The following is a 16,395-nucleotide window of genomic DNA, read 5'->3' on the forward strand; positions in this document are numbered from 1 at the left end:
GTGACGCCATCAGTTGACTAAATGTTGATATCTGATCCCTAATTTACGCGTGGAATACATACATAGATGGATCATCATTCATGCAAGAAGAAGAAAGGGGGCAAAGAAGGAGTGGGGTGGTGGTGGTGGTGCCAAGTCAACCTCAGCGGCGAGGTGGCATTAACTGCTTGATACATTCCTCCTCCGGCATGCAGAACAGAGCTGAAGATCCAAGGTGATGGACGTGCGGGGAGGCTTTGTTTAGGCACCACGCATTAACTGCTGATCAAATCTGTTGATCGCAACATTGATGGCCAATCCATTTGTTTAGGCCCCTCTGTGTCCGGAGCTGGGACCATACGTGTCCACTTGCAATTCCTTGAGATCAGACATGTTTTGTTTGCTGCCGGGATTGAGACCAGCCATGTTAGAGCATCTTCAACAGGCGATGAAAAAACCTCGCAAAAAAAAAAACAGACGATGTAAAACTGGTGCTCCAAATTTGTTGTCCTTTTTCTCTTTTACTCCATAATAATTGCATACTGAAACAAACCACAATATGATACTCCCTCCGTTTCATAACATAAGAGCGTTTTGACACTACACTGGTGTCAAAAACGCTCTTATATTATGAGACGGAGGGAGTAACTAAAACCCATGTCAAATGAATCTGGAACAAATAAAACACAAATATTACTAATTATTACATAGTTCATCAATCGATAAGCTCAAATTCAACAAAAAAAATTATCACACATAGCATAAAGTTCATCACAAATGACATGAAATACAACTAGTGCTCCTTTTGTTTCCCATTCCAAGTCCACCACTCCTCAACGAGATCTCTTGGAATATCTTCGTGAGTATGCGCATCTCGAATCTCATAGTGAACTTGAAAAAAGCATCAGACGCGGTCTTCCCTTCTAATTGGACGCACCACCTTTCCCGTGGATTCATAAAAGAAGTAATCTTAATCTTGGCCACACTCATTTCCAATGGTCATCAACCAAATCAACATGAATACCATATGCAATCATGCGCAATGCCGAAGTCACCTTCTGAATAGTGTTGTGACCAAGATCTACGGTACAATTCATTCTCCACTGGAAGAATCAATCATGCGCCTTCACACAGTTGGCAATATGGAGGAATAAATCCTTGGACATCCTGTCCTATGCGAGCTCGGGATTAGAACATCACTTTCGGACAAACTACAAGCTACTCCCTGTGTTACAAAATATAGGACATTCGGTTTTGAATTTTGATCGTCAATCTCTTGTAGGAGTACAATATTCCTTTCTACTTACCCGGTCACAATCACAAGAAAGAGCTTCACCGTTCAAAAAAAACAAGAAAGAGCTTCTGAATACAAGATGCCTATTATTTTATTTTATTTTGAGGGAACAACGTGTCTATTATTGAATTAACTATTGATACAACATGAAATCGGACACTGACAGACGACATTTTGGAGAATGTGACCAAAGTTGGAAAAGTGGTGCCCTGTTGTGTAGTCCCTTCTTGGATGAAAAATGCTAGAACGTTGGATTTCTATATTTTTGCAAGTGCGCCCATAGAGAAAGGCCAGACTTTGGCTTTGTCTGATAAAAGATATCGGGCGTATTAGCATTCAGCAGAAACAAAGCAACGCTTCAGAGAAGTGTAGTACCGGAAACGAAGAGGACAGGAGACTGCAAAACACTTTCTGAAAGGTGGGAATGAGGACAGTCTCATGTGAGTTTTTTTTTTTTAGTAAAACAAACTGATCACAAGTTTCTCGAATGCTTTCCAACTTCCTTTTTTCTTAAACAAGGCAAATGTTTGCCCGTTTCATCAATAAAAAGGAAGATTTGTCGCCCGGTTAATTAGGAAAAACTAGGCAAAACGGAATACACCCTCGGGGCCAAGCCCACTCGACACCTCCATCCAATAAGGGACAAGCCCAAACTCGATGACAATGCAACAAGAAGCGCCAACCGCACCAACACAAACCAATGGGGGACCCGCTCCACCATACCGGTTGGCCTTCCATCACTGACAAGGAGAAGAAGTTATATCTGCTATGGGAGGAGCAGACCTAGAACTGACTGGAAAGGTCAAGAAGTAGGCACTCCACATAGCCTACGCAAATTGTGACGTCGAGAACCAACGCCGAAAGCAACCTCATTGCCCACACGATACAAGATCAATGCTCTCAAAGATGTCGAAACCCTCGGCACCGCGCTCCGACATTCATCTGCTCCGCGGCGCCCGACACGGACCACTGACGCCACCTTCAGAGACAGACACCCCGACATGCCACCACTTGCCCTCAAGTTGTGACGCCACATGATCTAGCCAACCGCAACCCAAGCAACACAAGGCAACCACCCATAGACCATGGCAGTCGCACCAACATGTCCGGGGCCGCTGCCCCGACACAAAGTCAGACCCCCCCCCTCCCCCTCCTCTGGGATGCGTCGACCAAGCCAACGCACTCACTGCCCAAGCGGAACAAGGATGCCACCCAACCAACATTTTCCTACTGATAATAAAGAAATTAGACGCTTGGAGTTAGGCCGTTTGTCAGAAAGGTTGCATAATGAGAAAGATGGATGTGTCGTTTTGGTTCTCAGGTGCAGATGCTCCCAGTAAAATCGTTTAAAATAGCAAAAAAAATACAAAAAATCTGATAAATGCAAGATGCTATGTGTGTGATGCCTGTGGCAAATTTCTTGGGGTTTGGATATTTTAGTAGCTCTCAGCAAAAAGACAAATTTCAGGCATTTGAGAAAAATTTGAAAACACTGTTCAGAGCTCATTTTGTCTTTTTTTGCCATGAGTTCCTCGAATGTTATTTACACACGAAATTTTGCACACAACTGGCACACTTAAAATGTTGCATTAAAAAATCAGTTTTTTTTATTTATTTTCAGCAATTCTTGTAAGTTCATCAGGTGCAGATGAGCCCGGGCTCATAGTTGAATCCGCAAATGAGTAAGCATCTGTCTTTTGGGGCATTCGAATTTCTATCCAGTACAGCATAGGCCAACTAACTGTATATGGCATAGCACTACTTCGAAATTTTCTGTATTATATTGTTGCCTTTATTGATCACCAAACACCTTCTGCTGCCAATATTATAGGGAGGGCGCAATTTCTGTCGACTTCATCATGATATAAACTAAATAAATGGAGAATGCAGACTTAGAAATAGATTAACCATGCCATACTAGTATTTTGATCACAACGTGCAACTACCTTCGAACAAAGTTTCAGGTTATTCTTACCAGTGCAGTACTAGTAATGCCTACAAATGACAACTACAGATGCGTTGATGACTAGTTTTCAGCTTGCTTGCCTAAGGGCCTGTTCGGCCCTCCTCCGCTCCACACTCTCGCTCCGGGAGCTGGCGGAGCGCAAGTTAAAAATCCCGGAGCGGGGGAATAGCTGCTCTGCAGATCCTCAAATTTGGCGGAGCTAGTGGATCACCAAACATCTCCTAAGTATAAAGTTTGAAGCATCACACAGCTTGTACAACCAAGTCAGAAACACAGGGGCAAGGTTGTGACAAATACACAGGAAAACATTCTTTACTTTTGTCACAATCTCAACAGATAGTCTGAAACAACAAATCTACGCTTATTTCTGCGGTATAGCTTAAGCAGCATAACTGAAGCCGAGTGGGTATCCCAAAACAGATTGTTACCAACTCAAGGTGCATGAGCATCATTTGCCCATCTCCCAGACAACGCCACCATCCTCTGTATGCAGCAATCAACAAAAAGTAAAAGGATGATGAGTAAAACAGAATCGATGAAGCAAATAGATATGCATGATTTCCACGGCACAGTCATCTCAAATTTCAAGATCGAGTGGTTTTCAAATGCTAAGTGATTCCTCCAAGGTTCGGCCATGAAATGCAGGATTATACCTTTGATCTTTTTGTTTATCCAAACCTCAAGCAACATTCCTGCACCAACTCCAGCGGCACAAACAGCACCATAGATTGCCAATGCAGAAGGTAGAGATCGCCGGGGCAGAAAGTAACACTCGGGGACTTGTCTGATTTTCTTTGGAAGACGCTTCTTAACAATTGGCTGGCTTGACTCAGTAATCACTGGACCACTCACTGTTTTCCAGTCCGCATTCTTCAGCATATCTTTAGAGTCCTCAGTACCCATCATGAAACTGCCTATACGTAAATGCTAATCAGAATCGATATCCATATAGCATATCGAAGACACTCAAATCACAGCCATTAATACCATGTTGTTCCATTTAGATTCGTGAAGAGTATAAACAACGGAGCAAAAGCTCTTTTAGCTCACACAAGTACAGTGGTAGTCTGGTAGATTAGAGTTGGGTTAGCCTTTGCCAGTTGCACTAGACATACCGATACAACCAAATTATCACATGTACTCAAAAATAAATTAACATGCTTTTAGGTAGTTGAAAATTGTGATTTCTTATGATCTGCAGAAGCCAAAAAAACGCAGGTGACAAGAACTACAAGACAGTAAGACACATCCTTTAGATCTTTAGGACATCCAATGATTATCCTATCCCAGGGGTAAATAAACGAAATGATGAAAATACCCCTCTACTCCTGTGTGCAGCTGTCCTATCCAGGAACAGAGCAAAACACTACCAAGGATTAATGAACCATTCTGCCACTCAGATGCCTTCTGTTTTCCTGAATATATGCTATAAAGATGCAGAGCTGCATTCCAATCAAATTCTTTGCACAAGGGGGAAAATGCGAGCAAGTTCTCGTCCTTCCAAATGCTATGCACCTTACAAAAAAACATATTGTTAACCTTAAGAAGATGAAATATAGGGCAAGTATCAAGAGTCATGATGTTTGACGCTTGCATGTTTAGAGTCCATACCAACAACAAGAATTCCATGCTCCATTATTTTAAGCCTGTGGTCACATGGTAACAGAATGGAGACAGACGAAAAGAAAAGAGTTTACTCTCTAAACTCTACAAGCAAGATTTCATCAACTAGTCCTAGTGATGGATGCCGTCCAACGTACAGATATATAACAGACATAGTTTAGTAAATTAATCTTTGCAGTTTTATCAAGTAATCATCATCACAAAGATAACTGTCAACTACTTAACTGTAGTCTTTGCACAGGTGAAAATGGAAATACAAGAGCACCACTACAGGGCTGCCATTCTAGCAGCTACAAAGCTACCAATTCAGAGTTTTAGAAAAAATTTGAAGACAATTCCTTCTTCCTAAATGCATGAGCATAACGAATTAAGGACTGCTATTTTTTCTCAAAAAAAGGACCACCAGCAGCAGGCAGCTAGTGGTCTCATAAAACTCAATCTGAAGGTGGTGATGTAGCTGATGATATGCTTGATCCAGAAAATAATGATGGGTATTCCTGATAATTTTCCGGTGATGTTAGTGACTACATAGCATAGGACTTCTAAAGACTAAAACTAAAACAAACCGAAGCAGAAGCACAAAATGAATAAATAAATAAAAGTAAGGATGGCTTTTCATCAAAATGCCGCAGCAAACAAGTTCAGACTAGCTCTTCTAATTTAACGATTACAAAGCTCCCCTGCTAGGTCATCTAGCAGAATCAGTAAGGAACCAAGAAGATACAAAGTGCAGCAGTCTCCAGGACAAGTAATTAATCAACAATCCAAGATGCACAGTCTGAGGATACTACCACATCAACTTAATTAATTTCATTTCTCCTTGAGTTTCCCAAACAAAAGTTATCTCTCTTCCATGATATGTTTCTCTTTGATTTGCCAGCAGCAGTCAAATGGAACACGGGGCCATATACTGATATACAACATACCCTATACACGCACTGGTCTCCAACTAACAAACATTTTCTCAGATAACCTTCGGGAAAAAAAAACACTCCATCAGACTCACATTGTGAGATGTATGACAAAATTCAGGTCGAAAGACAAATTCAGAAAACAAAGCACGAGGAACAAATTGATCGACCTTGTTCTCTGCTAAATCAACTCTGGATGAGGCGGAGGCCTGCGCCCTGCACGGGAGGCACGCCATGGGTGAAATGCCCTAACCCTAAAAAATCATGCCGTCGTGGCCTCGTGGAAGAAGGAAGAGGAATAGTGGATGCTGCCGCAGGAGGAGGCGTCGCCGGGTACGACGACACACACAGGAGGAGGAGGACGAGACGGACGAGTCGCCGGAGACTAACGGACGGGTTGTCTAAGACAGCGCTCCGCTCGGCTCGCCGGCCTGAGAGGCTGGGGACGAGACGTTTCTTTTTTCTTCGAGCGGGCGAATGGATTCAGCGACTGGGGACTGGAACGGAGGGGGAAGAGCTTACCTACGTTCGCCGCTTGCCGTTAGCCGCCGCCTGGATGCCGGTGGTGCTCGCCGGCCGGCGTGATTCCGTGGTGCGGCGCTGCGAGGTGAGAACAGAAGGGGATCTGTTTGAGGGAGAATGTAGTGACGGGCTGATTACTGGGCTTGAGGGGAGAATTGGAGAGGTATTGAATGGGCCCAAGGAAACTATGAGAAGAATAGAAAATACCCAAAATCTAAAAAATGGCCGCGTGCTAAGGGCATCTCCAACAGTCGTGAGATGGGTGTTGATAAATTTGTCACCTAGAACATAGTGATGACGTGACATGTATTAAATGTGGAGAAAGAGCAAAGTTGTATGTAGATTAACCAACAACCTTTGCACAAGCTCCGAAGTGAAATATAGAGCAATCACATTTATTGTCTCACCATCTATTGGATAGCTTACATGCAACCCATTAGAATAGTTGTATGATAGCTTGTTGGTTGATGACATGGACATTTTACTACCAAGACTAACATACAACCTGTTGGGGATGCCCTAACTGGAGAGAACGAGCGGCTGGGCTTTCTTACCATCCATGAGTTGTATTTTTGTCTGTTAGTGCATGTCATTATCAGTATTTAATGTGTTCACACTAGTTAGTCTAATTTAAAAGAAACAACTTCACGTATAATTATTTTGGTTTTTCGAATTTTTAAAAAGCCATATCTTTTAAACTGCGCATCGGAATTCAGATCCGTTTTCACTGTTGAATTTTTTGCGAAGAGATCTTTGAAACTAGATCCCCCATGAGTATGTTTCGACGAAATTTTTTTAATGCCAACTTTGGCGCTGTATTGTGCAACTTCAGTACTGCTTTGTGCAAGTTTAGTACTGCATGGTGCAATTTTTTTCAAACCCAGTTTTTTGGAGCTGCATCCACAGTATTTGTAGTTGCATACATAGTAGTCCTAGTTGGCACATGCATGGCCACAGAGTTGCACAATCTGGTCCGCATAGTCGCATATGAGTTGTCATAGCTTGTAATGTAGTCTAGTTGCACACATATTGATGTTTAATTGGCTTGTAATGTAGTCTAGTTGCACACACATTGATGTTTAGTTGGCAGGAAGACTAGTTGCACACACATATGCTTAGTTGGCTTGTAATATAGTCTGGTTGCACACACATTGATGTTTAGTTGGCAGGACACTAGTTGCACACGCATTGATATTTAGTTGGCAGGACTAGTTACACACACATATACTCAGTTGGCGCGGCAATGTATTCTAGTTGCACAATGCAATACTTTAGTTGCACCATATAGCACCAAAGTTGGCATCAACAAAATTCGTCGAAACATACCCATGTGGAATCTAGTTTCGAAGATCTCGTCACGATGAATCCAAAGGTGAAAACGGATCTGAATTTCAACGTGTGGTTTAAAAGATATGACTTTTTAAATATTTAAGAGGCGAAAATAAATGTGTTTCACAGACTAGTCTGTACGCATTTGTTGTACACATTTAATGCTAACAAAAACATCTACTAACTGACAAAAAAATACACACTAGATAATTGCTATTTATAGATTATTAGGGACCAAAACTTACAATTTTAGGCCGGCCGCCCGCAAAGTGTAGCGAGCAGCCGGCCGCTCGCTAGACCGATCCTAGAAAATATCTTGCCCAGTATCAATGCTCCTCTAAGCAAAGTTTTTTTCTTAAGTGAAAGCTATTATGGCGCATTTTATTGAGTTGTCCAAAAAAAGTTACTATAGTTCCCAAAAACGACGTTCTTTTACGTAAGTTAGTTAACAAAAGGTGAATTGCTCTCTACTTCATGCCATCACGATCATTCAAGTTGGAAAATGCGGTCCTCATTTCACAGAAATGTGGTCATATTGTCTTTTCAAAACATCCGGGTGAATTGAAACGACACCAATAAAATCAACATTGCATGTGAATGGGTAACACGTGAAAATTAAGAAGAAAATGCGGCCATGTGTACTACTTATATACATGTTTTTTTCCCCACATCATAGCAAAAGTTAATGGGTTTCTTATGGTTGCAATGGTCGAGCCTCTTATATATTTGACAAAACAATACTTTACACCCAAGATAAATGAACGGGGGATCTTGAGGTTCTAATAATCCACTAAGTTTGATCGGTTGGAACTTGAGAAATCTCATTTGATCGAGGTTTGAACATTCATTTATTTGTTTTGACAATCATATGAGTGGGGATGTTGGCATCTCGTAGACGGCTACCTCGGTCATCATCTCTAATGTTCTCCATCTCCGCGTAAATGTCCCTTCATCATGTCTATGCATGTCATCACTAGGATTGTACCATTGAGCTAGTCACTAGGCCCGGCCTAGTGCTTGTGGCGGTCCGTCACACAATTTTACATAAAACCCCTTATATTTTATGTAAATTAACCGGCAATACACACTTAAGTCACAACCGAATCGTTATTTTATATTTTTTTTCAGAAACCCTCAGACTTTCCAGATAATTCACCCGCGGATCATATTTAAATTAAACAAATGCTTTTCTGAATTATCCATATCTTTTAAATCGTAATTTTGATTTTAACATGTTATATATGAAATTTGATTAGAAAAATGTGTATAATACGAATAAATATATTATTTTTACCTACTAAATCTTTTTAAAAATTATTTTGGAAGATATTTAAGTCAAATAAATGCTTTCTTAAATTATTCATATATTTTAAACCGTAACTCCTATTTTAACATGTTATATATAAAATTTGATTAAAAATGTGTATAATCTGAATATATTGTTATTTTTACCTGTTAAATATTTTTGAAATATTATTTCGAAAGCAAACTTATAATCTATAGCACACGGTCTATTTTTGTTTTGTATCGGTGGCGATTCAGATTACATATAAACACCCACTAAAACCATATAGAGACGGGAAAAAACATCGATAACTACACATGCACACCTCTAGAAAACCTTAAATGGAAAAAATAACAGATTTCTGGAGAGAAAGAGGCAGAGAGGGAGAGACACACCTTAGGATTAACCGTATTCAAACACGTATTGCTTTATGTGAAAACCGAGGCCAACGCCAGCGAGGGTGAGAAGGAGGATAAGCGGCAACACAAATGCCAAGCCTTGCTAAAATAAAGGACATAGACCTATTTGTGATCTTGAGTATTGTTATTGGGTTAAGAGCGCGTGTTATTTTTTCTTCCTTTATAATGCACGGGCTCTTTTGCTAGTGATCTAAAAATATGTTTGTCCACCCGATGACAAGAAACCATGTCCCATGTCCAAACATCATTATCAAATTTATCCCCAATTCAGCTAACTTGATTCATGACAATTGACCTTAATTTTAAAATAAATCACATCATTTTTTTCTCTCGTGTTACAACGCACGGGCATGTGTGCTAGTATTATCGACTCTTCTCTAAATTTGGAGTGCCCACGTACCGTTCTTTGCAAACCACTACAGCGTAGTGAGCGGCCCAGATCAGCCGAAGTCAGCCGGCAAGCTCCACGGGAAACCCTAGCTACTCCCGGCCGGCCGCCGCCGCCGCGTCTGCCGTCCACGCTCCACCCGCGGGAGCTCGCCTCCTCCTCCACCCGCTACCCCTCGAGGCCACTCCGGACGGCCATGGCGCAGAGGGCCGCGGGCGGCCTTCTCCGACGGTCCATCGGGCTCGCGCCGCCGACAACCGCGAGGGCCCTGAGCACCAGCGCCACCACGCCGGCCGCGGCGGCAGAGGGAGAGGCGGCGGCCAAGGCGAGGAGGAACAAGAAGAAGAACCTGTTCGACGTGGCGCAGTTCCTGCCGGACTGGGGCGTCGGCTACAGGGTTGCCAAGACCACCTGGCGCGACGTCTCCTACCAGATCACCAAGATCAACCTCTACAAGGTCACCATCGCCGCCATCTATAACAATCTCTGCGGAGGAGAAAATTGATCTCTTGTTTTCATCTCCGCGCCTTCACTGTGGTTTCGTGATCTCTGTATGTGCTGATGCAGGATGGCCGCCACGGGAAGGCGTGGGGGATTCGGCACAAGGCCGGTGAGTCCTCGCACCCCCCTGCTTACTGTCCGTTAATTTAGTGGGTTGGTGGAGTGTAAGAGAACTGATAGGGTGTGTCGAATAGTAGAACATGAATGGCCCCCCTTGGATGGAGATTGCATCGTGTGCACCAGGCTCTGTTTCGGTTTTCGTTGCAGATTGTTGCTCTCAGATTAATTTGGTTGTGCTAGAATCTGTCTGATTTCGGTAGCTTTGTCATAATGGTTTATAGTGTCCTGGCTAATTCGTGTTTGATATTTTTCATGGTGGAAAGCCTTTAGGTAAGGCAATCAATATGTTTCCTCTGTCAAATACTTCATGTCGATATGCAGTGTAACTGAAGTTTCCTAGCAATTCATACTGTGGCGTATGGTACATTTTCTAGGACATTGCAATGTCTTTATCCCAGAAAGAAAAGAAAAAAGAAGCTAGGACATGCAACAGCTATTTACCAGGTTTAACCGCTGTATCAATTGCATCACTAGGCCATGTCAAAACATTCAGTTATTTGCTGCCCCAGTTACCCCAAGTTATTACTTCTTTTTCTTATGTCTGGACCAAGATAGATCATGTTTTCCCTGCTGTTTGCAAAAGTCACAGCATGGTTACTGTTGTTGGTCTTCAACAAAACTGTTAGGACATACGCTTAATGTAGAAGAATCCTGGCACAACCAAGATTTACTGAGTCAGAAAGCAATACCCTTGTTCTCAAATATGTAGAAACCTGCCACACGCGTATAAAATGAAATACATGAAGTTGCTAACCGATGTCAGGATTATGTTTGCCAGATTCCTCATTTTGGTTGATCTAAGGTGTATCTGTATGTTTCTCCTGCAGGCGTGCAAGCAGCCGATGCTCCGATAAGAATCAGCGGGGTTAACAAACGTGGTTGGAAGTACATAAAGGCGTCGTTGCAAGATATCCCTGGAGCAGAGCCGCCAGCCGTCACCGCTGCTTAGTCAGTTACCCGGCTAGATATTTATTTAGCAGGTGGCAAAACTGGTCCCTGTAGAAGCTTAGTGCTGAAACTATTCAGAAGGTTGACTGATCTACCATCTCCATCATTTCATAATTCTCCTTTGTCTCTGCAAGTGTTTTTTTTTTGACCCGGAACAATTCATTCCATTACTAAACTGGCTCAGCAATGTCTCTGCAAGGGGTTAAACATAGGTGAAAGGGTTTTAGCGCGGGCGTGAGGCCAGGTTGTCGTGGCCTCCATGCTTGTTACTGAAGCTAAAGATGATGTAGCGTCAATTTTTTTTTTTTGGTTTTTTCTTTTTGCAATGCCTCATTTCCATCAGAAGCAAGCGCTTCACCAACAATGAGAATCGATCATAAGGTGATTCTCGCCATCGAAGCCGAGGACACTGCGTTCCTAGAATGCAAATTATGATCCCGTGTAATAAAAGTTTTCTCTTGCTTTGTGTAACACCTTTCTGTTTTTCATCCACTGTGATTGTAGATTGATGATTACCTAGTGCGATACACAAGAGTTTCCGGTTCTTGAGCTCGAAAAAAAATCATTTTTATCGCGGACCATTTGCCTGGTATACCATACCCAGGTATTGCCCATAGAAAAAATGACACTTCATGTGAGCTCTAGCAAGGAATTCCATCACTTTGACTCTGGGAAACGTTGATATAACTCTTGAGAATTCAGCCAAGACCTGAACCATCTATAACTCTGAACCTCGCTTGGTAAGCAACATCGATGGCCAGCGAGTGGTGAACACCAACACAAATCACAACAGGGCATAGATTAGCGATCAAGAGAAGCCGCTCGTCCCAGCTGTTTTTCATTGCTAGGGGTTAAACTTTTTTTTTTGAGGATCAGTATGAACTATGATGAAGGGGGTGCAAGCACTGGGAAGAGCAGCTTCTCCTCCTTCTATTTCTTACCACTGTTACTGCTGCGTCTGTCAGTTTTTCTAACGCCCTCCCCGTCGGCTTTGCCATTTTGCCGCCCAATGAATGCCTCTGCTGAGCCGCAGCCCCCAGTAAATTCCATCAGAATCGGACGGTTGCTGCTCAAGATAATGTACTACGCTAGTACCTGGTCCCTACCCATTTGCCCTCCCAGATTTTGGAATATCAGAACAGAGTTCAGACTTCAGACCGAATTCTGAAACCAGGTCCAGTTCTTTTTTCCCTCGCAGAATTTGGAATCAGAGCACAACAGAGCTCAGACCAAATTCAGAAACCTGGCCCCGGTTCTTTTTCCCTCGCAGAATTTGGAAAATCAGAGCAGAGCTCAGACCGAATTCAGAAACTTGGCCCCGGTTTCTCTTTCCCTCGCAGAATTTTTCTGGAAGCAGAACAAAACAAGCAATCAATCGGGCAGCAGGACAGCTGAAACAAAACTTTTATTACAGTGCAGACCACACACGCCTTTCCCGCCAAAACACGCCCCCTACATCCCTTCCCGCCATCTCTGAGCGCGCGCTTGCGCGCCAAACCGAGCTCCATCGGGAGCTGTTATTAACACCGCCTCATCCGCGCAGCGTGATCCCAAGACCTCGCCTCTCCCGCCACAAACCCCAACTGCCCACCCTGACATGGCGGCTGACCCGCCATTACTAGCTACTAGCGAGCGAGCTGCCACGCACACGTGAACCCAGAACTGACACACGCGTGTGCGTGTGCTTATCGGACTGCCTCGGAGGCGGTGCACCGGAGGCGGCGGGACTCGTCGCGGCGGTGGGAGACGAGCTTGGCGGCGTCGCGCCACCACACCACCTCGCGCTCCCGCTCCTGGAGCCGCCGCTGCGCGCCGTCCAGCGCCGCCTCCAGCTCCACGATGCGGTCCTGCTGCCGCCGCTGCAGCAGCTCGTGCAGCCGCCGCTCCAGCGCGCGCGCCGACACGCCGCCGTGCGGGGGGCTCCTGTCGCGGTCCACCACCTCCCCACCGTCGTCGTCGTCCTCATCCTCCTCCTCCTCCTCGTCCTCTTCGTAGTCCTCCTCGTGCTGATCCTCTTCCTCCTCGTCGGCGTTCACTTGCGCCGCGTGGTCGACGACGCAGCTCCTCGACGTCGTCGCGACGGACACGTGCGCGCTCCTCGTCGTCTTCACCTGCAGCGGCGGCAGCTGCCAAAAGAGAAGACGCGTGCATCATCAGCAAACGCGCGTGGGAACGGGATGCATGCATGCATGGAGTACGTGCTACTCAAGATATGCGTGAGGTACACTCGATCGTACTACGTGCGTTACGTTACGTGCCTCGAGCCCTCGCATGGGCGCGTGCATGGCGCGTTGCTGCGCCTGCATGCGGCTCAGCTCGACCTGTAGCTCGGCCTCCATCTTGTTATGGTCCATCGCTACGACGGCGGCCGAAAGCTGGCGGCGATCAGCGGTCCGGGCGCCGGAGCAGTTGTCGGACAGCGCGTCCTCGGCGCGAGCGATGGGGTCCTTGATCACGGTGGACTCCTGGGAGGAGGAGGACGACGCGGCCGGAGCATAGGCAGGAGCAGAGCCGCCTTGCTTCTCCTTCCCGACGGTCTCGTGCCGGATCTCCGACACGAGCGCCTCCATCTGTGCGCGGAGCTCCACCATCTTGTTCAGCTCCACCGCGCTCTTGGAGAGCAGCAGCACCAGGCTCGCGCCCAGGCCAAGGTTCATGGACATCACCTCCTCCTCCGGTTTCTTCCTGCCTGCATGCATGCGCAAGTCCAACGATCATTCACAAGTTCCGATCAACATCAACATCAACATCATCATCTAATCGCTACGAGTTGTAGACGATCAGTGCGGCCGCATTGCGAGAGTTAGCAATTACCTAGAGAGCTCCGGGGCGTGTCCATGGGCAGCTCCGGCGCACGCTGCACGACCTTGACCCTGGTGGAGCCGACGTCGTCCGCCGACTGCTCGGAGGCGGCGCCGTCGTCCTTCCTCTCCTCCCTGTTACTTTCGCCGACGGACGAGCTGCTACTACCGTACCGCCGGGGCAGCCTGACCCGGCACCCGAACGACCCTCCTCCGTTCCCGCCGTTATGATCGCCGCCGCGCAGCAGGATGCGCGACAGCAGCGACCGCGGCGACTGCTGGCAGTCCGCCCCGCCACCGGTCCTCGACAGGAGCGCACGGATGGACGCCGGTGACGAGGAAGACAGCGCCGCCGACGCCAGGCGCGGCGGCGGAGGCAGAGGCAGTGGCGGCGCCGTTTCCTCCAGAGCCGCCACTCCGCGTCCACGACCGCCATCTCTAACTAAACGGGCCATCGATCGTCAGTTCGTTACCCCGATTACAAGCTTGCTTCCCGTAGGTGGGAGTGGGAGGTGGGTGCGCGTGGCGGGAGATGGGTAATTCGAATTGTTCGCGGTCGATCGATGCACGATGCACGGCGGCGCCCGATATTTATAGGAGGCGGCTAGAACTAGGAGCAGGGTATATCCGGCCGAACAAAGAGCACCGGCTGGCTGCGCGGCAAGCTGAAATCTCAGCGCACATTCAAAAATAGCCCCAATTAAGTGCAGCACGGCCGGATCGAGCTAATGAATCGGCTTTGGAAGCTAGCCGGGGGCGCCATTAATCGTGGCAACGGGGAGCTAAACTAATGGCGATGGATGGACCCGGGCACGTACTGGAGGTACCTTAACTGAAAGCGCAGGCGGGGGAATTGAGTGCGGGGGCGGGCAACCCATGCGCGTCGCCGGGGCCGCAGTGAAGGCGGCGGAGGCGGTACAGCTGCAGGTATGAGCATGCATGCATGCACTGACGCCGGCGACTGTGGCGCGCTTCCATTTTCACCTTCTGCTTTTGAAATGGAAGCTGTGATTCTGCGAGTTACTGACGCGCCGTGCAGCGGCAGAGCGCGTGTGCGTGCGCCGGGCAGAGCAGGGCAGGGCAGGCCGGCGTGACAGCAGCTGAATAGGGGGGGAAGAAGGGAATTTTCGGCCTGAGCCCGGTGCAGCTCTGCGTTTCTGCGGGAGGGAATAGTGGGAGTACTACCATGGCAGTGCAGTGCGCTGCTGCCATGGCATGGCTTGCAGCTTTGCAGGCTTGCAGCGCCTTGGAAAAGGAAGCTGGCAGGGAGCTGCCGGAGGGGCATTTCTGGGCCTGGCACTATGTCCGCACAGCCGTTGGATGGAGCATCCGACGGACCAGATTAGGGAAAGGCAGTGCAGCAGGGGCACCGATCAGAGACGGCAGGCTATCAACTTCTAACACATGGACGCTTTGTGCAAGATGCAAAGAAGAACAAAGCCATTGCTCATGCAAGGTGCTAGTGCTACATAACTGTAAAAGAAATTGTTCAAGCGGTAATTTGTGCTCAGATCAGTAAAATGCAACTAACCATGCGGTACTCTCTGCTCAAACTAATCAAGGGACGCCCGGCCGTGGAGCGTGTACCTGCTTGGGCCATTTCAAAAGGCTAATTACTACGCAGTAGGAAAGTTGTAGACTCGTAGTAGTACTTATACCGGGGAGTGATCGCCATGTGAAAAATTCAAAAACCGGATCTATCTACGACGGGAAGCCATACGTGAACGGCGCGGTACAGCTCCGAACGGGGAAAGGGCGGCAGCGGTTGACCGTTCCATTTCAAAATTTCCCCCGGTTCCGTTCCACGGCCGAGTCAGAAGCAACGCCGTAATGCCGTAGTACCCACGTATCGATCAACTTGCTACTGCACATACGAACGAGCGACGCACGGTAATAAGTGCGCAACTCGTGTTGGTAATTAATCATCTGCGTTTGGTGGGAGTAGATGTTCCTGTCGATTACGAAGACGTCTATAACAACTTTGTCAATGTCAAAATGATGTGCCGGATCAGTCTCCCGAAGGTGCTCATAAGGTAGGATGTGTGTGAGTTCATAGGAATGTGTGTATATTTCCACCAGTATATTCGTATGCATGAGCGTCTACGGAGGTGGTTACGGCGGTGGTCTCGTGGAGAGACCACTCCTGGTCGTACTTGACCATCTCCTCATCGAGGCGGCGGAGATGGCGCTTTGCTCGTGTTCGTCGTGGTCTTCGACCGGTCCAGGGGCCATTTGCTAGCTCCGGGTCCACGAGGCAGCGGCGGGGCGTCGGAGTCTGCGAACTCTGCCCGGCGCCCGGTGTTGCACTT

At 46.7% G+C, this 16,395-nt stretch overlaps 3 protein-coding genes across 4 annotated transcripts; 1 reads left to right on the forward strand and 2 right to left on the reverse strand.

Annotated features, from left to right (window-relative positions):
- Positions 1–3,442: 3,442 nt before the first annotated feature.
- Positions 3,443–6,441, reverse strand: LOC123151742 (uncharacterized). Its single transcript, XM_044571402.1, has 3 exons — positions 6,300–6,441; positions 3,893–4,149; positions 3,443–3,722 (listed from the first exon to the last, which is right to left on the reverse strand). Exons 2-3 carry the CDS (start codon positions 4,143–4,145, stop codon positions 3,688–3,690), a joined length of 288 nt encoding a protein of 95 aa, XP_044427337.1. The 5' UTR covers positions 4,146–4,149; positions 6,300–6,441; the 3' UTR covers positions 3,443–3,687.
- Positions 6,442–9,735: 3,294 nt separating this feature from the next.
- Positions 9,736–11,756, forward strand: LOC123152079 (uncharacterized). Its single transcript, XM_044571688.1, has 3 exons — positions 9,736–10,173; positions 10,284–10,326; positions 11,165–11,756. Exons 1-3 carry the CDS (start codon positions 9,913–9,915, stop codon positions 11,284–11,286), a joined length of 426 nt encoding a protein of 141 aa, XP_044427623.1. The 5' UTR covers positions 9,736–9,912; the 3' UTR covers positions 11,287–11,756.
- Positions 11,757–12,641: 885 nt separating this feature from the next.
- Positions 12,642–15,833, reverse strand: LOC123150502 (protein POLAR LOCALIZATION DURING ASYMMETRIC DIVISION AND REDISTRIBUTION). 2 transcript variants are annotated; one of them, XM_044570341.1, is made up of 3 exons: positions 14,100–15,833; positions 13,523–13,974; positions 12,642–13,411 (listed from the first exon to the last, which is right to left on the reverse strand). In XM_044570341.1, exons 1-3 carry the CDS (start codon positions 14,539–14,541, stop codon positions 12,971–12,973), a joined length of 1,335 nt encoding a protein of 444 aa, XP_044426276.1. In that variant the 5' UTR covers positions 14,542–15,833; the 3' UTR covers positions 12,642–12,970. The 2 variants fall into 2 exon arrangements, with proteins under 2 accessions (XP_044426276.1, XP_044426277.1); XM_044570342.1 differs by having other exon boundaries at positions 13,544–13,974; positions 14,100–15,830.
- Between the last annotated feature and the right edge of the window lie 562 nt (positions 15,834–16,395).

Source organism: Triticum aestivum, chromosome 7A (genome assembly GCF_018294505.1).
Source record: "Triticum aestivum cultivar Chinese Spring chromosome 7A, IWGSC CS RefSeq v2.1, whole genome shotgun sequence".
Classification (NCBI taxonomy): Eukaryota; Viridiplantae; Streptophyta; class Magnoliopsida; order Poales; family Poaceae; genus Triticum; species Triticum aestivum.